The sequence below is a fragment of the Leopardus geoffroyi genome, chromosome A1 (assembly GCF_018350155.1).
Source record: "Leopardus geoffroyi isolate Oge1 chromosome A1, O.geoffroyi_Oge1_pat1.0, whole genome shotgun sequence".
NCBI classification, from domain to species: Eukaryota; Metazoa; Chordata; class Mammalia; order Carnivora; family Felidae; genus Leopardus; species Leopardus geoffroyi.
The window spans coordinates 69,773,173-69,783,974 of NC_059326.1; the positions used below are offsets into that span (position 1 = coordinate 69,773,173).

The following is a 10,802-nucleotide window of genomic DNA, read 5'->3' on the forward strand; positions in this document are numbered from 1 at the left end:
AAAAAAATAGTACACCATTCCAAAAAACATAATTGACACTTCTAGCACAAGGAATTTTTTCTTCTTTTCCAGTGAAAGCAATTAAAGATACCCCAGTGGAAGCTGGGAAAGAAGTAGGAAATCATTTCCTGAAAGCTTTCAAAATGGAATAGACTGATTTGTTCAGGGTCATTTTCAGTGTGGATTACAGACTCCGCAGCTGAGCCTGGAAACAGCCTTGGGCATCTCATTGGCCTCTGGTGTCTGATTGTAGCTTCCCGGGGAAGGCAGCTCGGTTGTGTCTTTATACAGGCTCTAGATCAGGTTACTCTGGAATGTCTTGGGTGGCTTTATCTTTGCAAGTAGGGAAGGATTAAAAGTCAGCTGTTGACCTGAGACATCGGATCTATATGTGGAGCGGAGAGCCGGTGGGAAAGGTTAACTGCAAGGCTGGTGCCGTTAATGCCATTGTGGAAATGGCGCTGAAATATCCTTGCGCTTGCTGCTGCTGGGCCAGGCACGACGGTCTCAGAATATTGAAGAGTAATTACAGATCGCTGCAACGTGCAACACAAACCAGGGGCACTGAGGACGGAGTGAGGACTGTGTGTGTGTGTTCGTGCACATGTGTACGTGTTTAGTAAAAAGCATCAAAGAGGGATTCGTTCTACTTTTGAGTGAGAGTTGGAGGTAGTAAGTGGTATGCGGAGTCTGCAGGCAGAGTTCCGCTTTATTATGAATTTGGGTTGTTAACTGGCTCTCAAATAGGAAACAGGAGGAGGTCCGTTTTGGAACCTGCAGTGGTGTGCCTCGTGTGTCATTAACCACAAGGACAAGCTTTTTGGCTCACGAAACTAGGCTAACAACTCCTTTTTCCCGGGCCTCAGATTCCCTTTGTAAAGAAAGAAAGCATTTGCCACTCAGCCTGCACTGATGTGTAGACAGCCCGAAGACAGGCCTTCCTCTGTGAAGACCACACACCTGCTGCTCTTCCCACGTCCGCACCCAGACCCAGTCCCTCACGCTTACCCCCTTTCTGCCTGGAAAGTTGCCGTGAAAACCTAACTAACCAGATTTCACAAGCTTGGCCTATATTATTAATCCAGTTCCCTTCTGTTCTTTCTGTGTGTATATTTAATCCTATAGACAAAATACTTCATTAAAAATTTCTAATACACCAAATTTTAAAACAGAAAAGGCTGGGGATTTCATTCTCATTTTTGTCATTTGTTTAATAAATCTGAGAAAACATTTTTCTGTTGTTCCATTGTATGCACTGTTTTGTCAGCATGTACCTATCTAGGAGAGAGCTTCCCCCCCCACCCCCCCCAATGTTCTGTCTTTATCCTCGGAGCATGGTGCATTCTGTTCCCTGCATTGTTGGAGCGCTGTCTGATGTCTTTTTTTTTTTTTTTTTTTTTACACTGCTGAATACCAGTTTGTACCTGAAATCCTGGTCTCCTCTAGAACACAGTGATCCTGTTAACAGCAGGCTTTAACACGGAGGCATGCGGGGTGCTACCCTAGTTCACTGAGGGTGGGGAATAGAAGGTGAAGGGAAGACTTGACCTCTCTCATTTCACCTGCTAACCAGCCTGTACTTTGCACCATGGGTGCCTGGGGGTAGGGAGGTTTTTGGAAGCCAGCAGGATCACTGTCGTTGGGGGAGAGGTCTCATGGAAACAGAGAGCATCTGTGGTGGAGCTTACATAGGGGAGCTCAGACAGCTAACCACGGGATTGGCTTCATGTTTTGATTGGGCACATCAACTGACACGGGAATAGAACGCCTTCCATAGTTGGCATCTGTAAGAGAATTTAGATGTGCACTTGTTTTGGCGGGTGTGGGGGTCAGTGGGCATGTGGAGAAAACCCCATCCCGCTCAGCCCCAGTTGGCTGGTCGTTGCCAGTAAGCTGTTTTTAGTTTTGACGTGTCCCCAAAACGTAAGCTCTCACAGATACTGTCTGGTTTCATCTTCTCTCCACGGCCTAAGAGCACAGCATCTCAATAAAGCATGGATGTATACCCCGGGAAGGGTGCTGGCTTGTCCAATAACCATGAGCTTGGTGGGTCTTTCAGCACGGAAGGCCAGACTCCTGTAACGATGTATGCACGATATTAATATCTCTTGTTAATCTAAACTGAAGAGGCTTTTACTTGTCCTAACAGGTATCTTGCTGTAAAAACTGTCAATTGTAACTGTTCTTTCCCACTGATGGCTGAAGCTTTGTCCTGAGTACAAGATGGTATTTTTCATTGGTATGAAGCACCATGTTCCCCAACCCAAACCCTGCCACCGCCACCATGTTCGAACAAAGGGAAATTCTCCTTTTTCTTTTCCCCATAAGGAAGAGCACGCTAGAACATTCTCTGTCATTCCTCCATTGGTAGCATTTCCATCTCTATTTGCACGTTGCATTTCTGTTGCTTTTCTGAGTTGCTGGATGATGAACGTTGAGGTTGGTGCTTAGCTGCTTGCAAAACTTTGTTTAAAGGACCTTGGTCTGAGAATAAGAAGCACATATACACATTGCCCTCAACACCCTCCGTGGTCAAGAAAAGGACAGCACCGCTGTGGTTGGTAATCCTATAAACTAGCTTTTCCTGTGGAACCTTGTCATTTTAATAAAGCATCGTCAGCTGCTTTCACCTACTCCACTGGGGTGGGACCCAGCTCAATTATCATAGAGTGAATCCTGTCCACGCAGGAGACCATCCATTTTCCAACTGAGTACTGACCTTTTTTGATAACTGGCTTTCACATGCAGACAACCTCAAGAGAGAGTTCATTGTATTCTTTTTTAGAGGGAGATGATGGATTTAAAAAGAGCCTTTTTAAAGATCCATGAAAACCTACATCTATAATGTATTTTCTACGTGTGCCTTTGGAACATATTCTGGGTATGCAGAGATAAAATCTATATTTTAGAACCAAATACCAGCAGACAAACCATGATAGGTGAGTGGCATATAGAAGCTCGCCAGGTAACTTTCTTTGGGGGTAATGTGGAAGAATCAGCATAGATACTTTCGAAGTTGTACTTCTTAAGATTTTGAAAAGAGGAACTGAGAAAGCAATCAGTATTCTCAAGTATTTGACAATCCTGCCATGGATTACTACTTTTAAAATGATTATCAGGTTTTCTAAACACCGTATAGGACAAATAACTTCTTTAAAAGAGGAAATTACCAATGGATTGACCAGCTTAAAAAACAGGACAGGTACAGCCACGTGTTTGAAATGCCATTGTATATTACTTGAAAGATAGACTAGAAAATTCTGTTTTCCCAGACTTTTGTGAGTTTGTCCTTAAACCTTGAATACGATCAGAGGAGATGTGGCTATGCCCAATCCCAAAAAGGGGGGGGGGGGTCAGGCGTCGAGTTTGCCTGGTTGATCATAGACCACGTTCCTGCAGGTTATGTACCTGTGACAAGGGGCTGGTCAGGAGACGCCACAGTCTGGGCGATGCTGCAGAGGAGGGAAGAATTAATGTATTTTACATTAAAAAGAGAAGGTAAGCAAATTGCTCAGCGGGGTGATAAATTGAATCCACAAATACAGCTATGCTGATTTGAAGTTCCATAATTGTGCCATGAGAATGTGTATACGTAAAAGGATTTTTAAAAGCAATTACCAGAAATGCCTCCCTTGAGAGCAGTATTCATGATGGCATCTCCAATCCACCGGAGTGACATAAACTCAGCCCTCCTGATACAGATTAATGGTGGTGGGTGGGGGGTGGGACACAGCAGGGGCAGGAAATCCTTTGGAAGAGGTGAAGGACTTGAGAGTTATTAAATGGAAATATAACTGCATACCTTTAAAAATGCGGGGCAATTTCTAGAAATAGACAAAATAATTTTTTAAAAAATCCAAAGCTTCCAGTCTTTTGGAGTGTAACTGATCTTTTTCTAATCTCTTTAACCTTCTTTCCACGTTATTGCCTTAATATCCAGGTGCTTTCTCAAAAGATCCCCCCAAATTATTTACCTAGAGCCTGTTGCTGAAAGAAATTACTTCTTGTCAATTAGTCACAGATTAAAAAAAAAACATGATAAAACTACCTAGGCATTAATGAGTTCACTGAGTAGCAGTGTAGGTGGGTCACAATTTCCTCTCCATGTCTCCTGGGGCTGTGCCTTCAAAGCCAGTAACCAGCTGCATGATTTGGACAGGCTTGCTAAGGCTAGAGTGATGAGCGGACTCGTTTTATCTTACATAGGAAACATGTTTATTTTTGTAAAATGGACTACTTCGCTGAAAATTGGTTACATGTAGTTCTAATAACTGTAACCTTAAACACTGACTTAAAGGCCTAGCTCTTCACGCTTGCCAGAGGGTGGACTTACAGGGACACCACTTTGTACAGATAGTTGTCACAGCACTCTGGTTCACAGTCAAAAGAGAATCTTAATTCCTCATCAAGCTGCCAAATTCTACTGATTACCCTTATCAGCATATTTCACTGATTGCCGAATGGTAAATGAGCTACGCACTTTTGTTTGGACCACATCTCCTATAAATTTTCAAGAGTTGTTTCTCTTGCAAGGGGAGAAAGGGGCACAACTCAAATGAGCAAACTTGAACTTCAGAGTTTGGACCTTTCCCTTCCAGAGAATTGCTGACAGATTTCTAGACCAGGCTGCTTGGTATTTATTGATTTATTGGTCCTACTGTTAAATACACCCATCAGCCTTCCTCTCTTAGGTCCTAAGAGTAGACACAAAGCCTGCTGAAGTAGCCTCTCTGGAAACAGAAGTCAGCGACCCTAACCTTGATCATTCCCCGAGTCTGTGTGTTGCACATGTAATGTTGCTGGTCACCACATCTTTGGGCTACATGAGTGAATCCAACAGGTTGTCAGCCAGCAACCTGTAGCCGACCCAGGGCTGTCCCTTCCTCTACCTGCAAAGAACACGGGTTGTCCTGAAGTTCGCTCCCAGTGCCCCACTTTCTCAATCCCATCTGTGATGTGGTTCGGTGTGGATTCTTCTAGATGGCTGTATTCTTTGAAACGTGCCCTGCGTTCGTGGCAGGACAGACCTCTTCTGGAGCCCTGGTCTGTGTTCTCCTATAGAAATGTCCCCAGGAGGAATTCACCAGGGCAATAGCCTTTGACTTTCGGAGGGTGGAAGTGGCTGTACGTGAGGGTGTACACGCACGTTTTCTCCCCCACAGTGGGGTGGTTGGTTTTTCATCTGCTCCTGGATGCTGTCCAGGGCCTAACTGGTACTGTTCCCCCACTCCCCACGCCTCCTGCAAGCCAGCCTTCTAACTGCTTTTTTATTCTTGACTCCAACTCTCACTGATGAAGTGAGTGCTTTTTCTGTTCCACGTCACTGCAAAATCGAGGCCCCGCATGTGCTCACTTAATAACCACCTCACCTGACCTCATGCACAGCGTGAGAGCTGAAGGTAAGCCCCAAATTTTGCCAGATTATGGTGGACAAATAAAAAGTGATTCTGATACAGTGACTCACAATGCATGAAATGTTTTGATCTCTAGACAGACTGCCAGAATTTCTCTTTTCTAATTTCCTATTTGTAGTGATGACATTTGCCTTTTTGTGATTTCTTTTTTAAAGAAGAGAATAGTGTAGTACCTTGAAACATTTGCAGTTCTAATTGTTGTCACTATTTCTATTTGACAAGTTCCGATTCTTTCCAAGTTATTGTATTCGGTTGTGCACTAGTGTCAATAAAATTGACATTTGTGAAGCAATTTCTGGCCTTTTTCTCCGGGTTTCGCTGGGTCTGGTGGTGTGTGGGGTGAATGGGTCTTTGTCGAACACCAGGACTTCGTTTCAATGATGTGTGTTTAAAATGCAAGGATTTCAATGGAGGGATTTTTAAAACACAAACTTCTTGAATCTGTCTCTTCCTCATGTTTTCTAATCTCATTCTTCAAGGATCATTGTCCTGACCAATAATCAGTAGCAGGATGTCTGCTTTTTGCTGTTATTTCCGGGTGTGGTGGCTTTTCACGCACGTGTTAGTGACTCAGCTAGCTGGTCCAGCAGGGCCGGGGTGGGGGCTGGTGGTGTTTCATGGCTGGTTCATTCATACTGTGATCAAGTTCACTACCCTCCATTCAAGGCCATCCCATCTTGTAATGTCAAAGTGGATATGAACGAATTCAGAGGGAGAGGATAGATGTCAAGAAAACGGGGTGTGGCCCCAGAAAATCGCACTTCACCTTCCTCTCCAAGATGCTTGTCGAATTTGCGGAATAGCCATGAGCTGAAACCGCCTATCGGAAAATGAGAAAGCATTTCCATCGTCTTTCCTCATGCTGGTAACAGACGAGCCTGCAGGCTACTTTAAGTTTGTTTACCGCAGTGCCGGTCCTAGCAAACCTGCATTCGAATTACAAATGTGTTAGGTGCAAACGCTTAAGTAGAAGTATATTTTGAAACATCCCACTGAGTTCCACGGGTTGAGGCTTGGATATTTGCAAAATTCTCTTGGCAAAGAGTTTCATGCACACATCATGTCCTTTGGCTGACTCATAATGGGTAATTCTACGTTTTCGTATGATTTAATATCTCCTTTTCAGAGGAGACATTAATTGCCTGTCACTTTTTGACTCTTAAAGGGGAACTGTGATAATGTAATGACCTCCAGCTTTGCATTTGTAAATGATCACCTTTGCATGTAAATGTGATGCTAGTGTTTCTGTCCCAAACAGTGAGAGAGACATGGAAGGCCCGCCACCAGGTATAATAAGCTTGCTTCTGTTCTTTGTAGAATGGGGAGTTAGCTGCTTGTGTCCTTTACTTAGCCGTGGTTGTTATAAGGTGTAGTCTGTCCTGGGTGCATCAGCCATTTAGTTTCCTTTTAGTATAGCTCTGTTTTCTAGTCCTTTCTCACGTCTCCTGGTGGTATAGACACTGTCTTTCTCGAGCAATTCTTAGAAGCTAAGGCAGAAGTTAGGAGATGAAGATCGTATTTGGGGGGATACACTGTGCTCCTCAACTACTATTACTACCCCCTAAACGGAGTTCTCTGTCTTACCATTAATTGCGTGACTCTGGCTCCATTGAATCATTCATACTATGGTATCTTTAGTATTAAGGCAGCTGCAACTCACAGGAAATCTAGAAAATAGTCAAGCAGGTTCTAAAGATTTGATATGGGGGGGGGGGAATTGTAAGTAGAAATCCGGTCCCAGAAGGAATTACTTTTTTTTTTCTTTAATACTTCTCATCCCCAAATAGGCTCCCTGACTGGTAGCCCTCACCTTTCAGAGCTGTCCATCAACTCGCAGGGAGGAGCCGCGCCCACCAACGTGATCCTGTCTCCCAACCTGAGCCCCGACACCAAGCAGGCCTCTCCCTTGGTCAGCCCGCTGCTGAACGACCAGGTGTGCCCACGCACCGACGACGAGGAGGAAGGCCGGAGAAAGGTGTGGGGACCTGCGTGCATGCGCGCGTTACTTTTTTCTTTTTTAACTGCAGTAGTAAACCTAACATTTGCCATTTTAACCATTTTTAAGCGTGCTGCTCAGTGACGCTAAGTACATTCACAGTGTTGTCTAACCGTCATCATCGTCCGTTTCCAGAACTTTTTCGTTGTTCCAGACTGAAACTGCCCCCATTAAACACTAAATCTCCCTCCCCCTTCCCCAGCCCCTGGCAACCTCCTTTCTACTTTCTACATCTATGGATTTGACCGCTTAGGTACCTCATACGGGAGGAATCATACAATATTTGTCCTTTTGTGTCCGGCTTCTTTCACTTGGCGAAATGTCGTCAGGATTCATCCATGTTGTAGCGCGTGTCCGTTTCCTTTTTAAGGTAGAACGAAACCCCACCGTATGGGTCGAGGACATTGTGTTCACGTACCTCTGGTGATGGATGGTTGGGTTGTTTACCCAAATCCCATTGCTGGAAACATGGGCGCACAAGGGTCCGTTCGAGTCTGCACGTTCAGTGTTGTCATGTGTGTCCCCAAAGGTGGCGTCAGGTGGACTCTTGTGGAAGCAAGCGAGATCGCTAGCGACAAGGGATTGCCTCTCACTTACTGTTGAAAGAGAAAGCAAAACCCCTCACTGGCCCACTGTCGAGAGGTGCCTGCTCACCTAAGTGACAGACTCCGGAGAATCGAGTCCCAATGGTGTCTGTCACCAGCTGCTTTCACTTTGTCCCCTCAGATTGGCCACCCTACATATTCCCACAAACACTGTAGCTTCTGTTTCCTGAACACCCAACACCACCAGCTCCCGGCACCCAGGACAAAGGCCGCTGTGGTTTCTGTTGCTTTTAGTTCCTGGAAGACTGCGTTGCTCTGATATTTTACTAGTTGATTAGATTTTCCGATGCCCAATTTTGAATGAATTGTTCTCCGCGGTGGCTACATGCTCACTGGAGGCCTTCTACTGAGGGTAATGTTGATGTGGAAGGAAACCTCCATTTTCTTCTGCTAGTTCCTCGCACAAAAAGGGGGACAAATAAGAGTTGATTTAGTCTGTAGCCCAGTTAATAAAACATCATGAATTAGTAATGTATCGCTTTTGCAGAGATTCCCGACTGACAAGGCATACTTCATCGCTAAGGAAGTCTCCACCACCGAGAGAACTTATCTGAAGGATCTTGAGGTCATCACTTCGGTATGTGTAGCGTTTCCCCTAAAGCATCCAATTACATAATTTACCTCCACTCATATGCAGCTTTCAGAGAGAAGCTGGATCTAATTAAAATGTTGGGTTCTCTGACTCCAATTAAAAGGATTTGGTTTTCTGGGTGATAGAAATTAGACGGCAAGAGAATATTTAATTTGGAACATGCTGTATAAAAATTCGTATAATTGTGATTTTTAAGTGCAAAAGAAGGAAGTTTCTGAAGTGGAGAAAATGAAAGTTGAGCATTTTGCTGTGTGCGTTGCACCAGGGCAGAGCAGTTTGTGTTTGGCCCGTCATCCAAGGTAGCTGCTTTTGCTTGAGGAAGACCCCAGAGGTGAATGGAAGCCTCGTTTCATCCTTGATAATAAATCGAGCCATGTCAGCAAACCTGACAGGAGACCACCTTTAATTATTTTAATCAGTCCTGTTCAGTCTGAGAAACAAATTCAAAGCATTGTAGATGTCTTTACAGCGCCTGGATTCTGAGAAAGAACTAGACATTGGAGGTCAGTAGGAATCACTGGGCTTCTGCACCTCCGGGGCATGAATGGTGCCTGCCCGCCCCCCCAGCAGGTGCTCAGTAAACATTGTGGGATAGCCCTGCCTCGCGAGCGACTGCATGTATAGGCCGGGGCTCTCCCTCTCTCTGGTGCAGCCTCGTGGGTGCTCAGCGTTTTCACAAGGGAACAGAGATAGATGTTCCAGAAGGACTGAACCAGAGCGGGTGCAGTGGTCTAAATCAGTGGTTACCAGGGAGTTGGCCAAAGTGGAAGTTTTGATTCGAAGTAGCTGCCCACTTCGGAGATTCCTCCTGGCCTCCACGGCTGATTGGTAACAGACGGGTGCCTCTCACCCCGTGTAATTGAAGACTGGAAAAGCAGTAAGGCCCAGAAGCCCTTGCTGGTGCTGAGCACTGCCTACCGAGCAGTAAAGCCCTGGGGGCGCCAGACACACTGGGCCGCAGCATCACCTCTGAAGGATCACCTCATTCAACTTTACACCTCTAAGTGTGTCTTCTTTTTATTCCAGTGGTTTCAGAGCACAGTCAGCAAAGAGGATGTCATGCCCGAAGCCTTGAAAAGTCTCATATTCCCGAATTTTGAACCTTTGCACAAATTTCATACAAGTTTTCTCAAGGAGACTGAACAACGACTAGCCCTGTGGTGAGTACGCCAGTAACGTTTAGCAGTTATATTTGGGGGGGGTTGCGGCGCCTGGGCAGCTCAGTCAGTTACATGTCCGACTCTTGGTTTTGGCTCAGGTCATGATCTCACAGTTCGTGGGATCAAGCCCCGTGTCGGGCTCTGGGCGGAGAGCTCAGAGCCTGGAGCCTGTTCCAGATTCTGTGTCTCTATCTCTCTCTGCCCCTCCTTGGCTCATGCTCTGTCTGTCTCGTTCTGTCTCCAAAATAAATAAGGATTAAAACAATTTTTTTCAAATAAATAGAAAATATTACATTTTGTCCCCACACCCTCCTCTTTCTCTGACTCCCTAATGTTATTTTTGTGCCGTGCCTTCTAAACAGCTGTCACAGCCAAAGATAAAGGCAAGAAACTGGCTTGAGATAAGCCAACCTTAAGAGGATTTCCCGGTTAGGAGCACCTGGGTTGGTAAGCATCTGACTTCAGCTCAGGTCATGATCTCACCGTTTGTGAGTTCAAGCCCCTGTATCGGGCTCTGCACTGACAGCTCAGAGCCTGAAGCCTGCTTCAGATTCTGTGTCTCTCTCTCTGCCCCTCCCCTGCTTGTGTGCGTGCTCTCTCTCTCTCTCTCTCTCTTGCTCTGTCTCTCTCTCTCTCTCTCTCTCAAATAAATAAACTAAAAAGAAAAAAATTTCCCAGTTAAATTCTATGTATATTTAGATCTCATCCTGGATTTCCCCCCCTTTGGTTTATAATTCTTCAAAATGCATGTTTTCTTATAATTCAGTGAATATCACAAAATAAAGATAGTAGGTACTTCTGGAAAGCTGACGAGGGTTCTAAAGAACAGGCGTACTGAGGGATTCCCAGGGGGAGTTGACGGTAGTCACTGGCTCTTGCTTTATAGTCGTCTGTGAAGTATCTGTACCTCTCATGCAGTTTTCAGTATTCTGTTGCACTATGTTGAGGAAGTGCTTGGAAAAATGTAGAACCCTACGTACCACGCACACACTTGTCCTTGAATCCCGCATCTAGGAATGTACCTTAAGGATACAT

General features: G+C 45.1%; 1 protein-coding gene across 4 annotated transcripts in view; it reads left to right on the forward strand.

Annotated features, from left to right (window-relative positions):
* The window catches only part of FARP1 (FERM, ARH/RhoGEF and pleckstrin domain protein 1), a 294,892-nt gene that overhangs the window by 243,312 nt on the left and 40,778 nt on the right, over positions 1-10,802 (forward strand). For 3 of the 4 annotated variants that reach the window (XM_045444576.1, XM_045444559.1, XM_045444569.1), the window contains exons 14-16: positions 7,202-7,389; positions 8,503-8,592; positions 9,634-9,767. In XM_045444576.1, coding sequence (XP_045300532.1) covers positions 7,202-7,389; positions 8,503-8,592; positions 9,634-9,767 — 412 coding nt within the window. The remainder of the gene's footprint in view (positions 1-7,201; positions 7,390-8,502; positions 8,593-9,633; positions 9,768-10,802) is intronic. The other variant, XM_045444583.1, reaches the window with a different exon arrangement.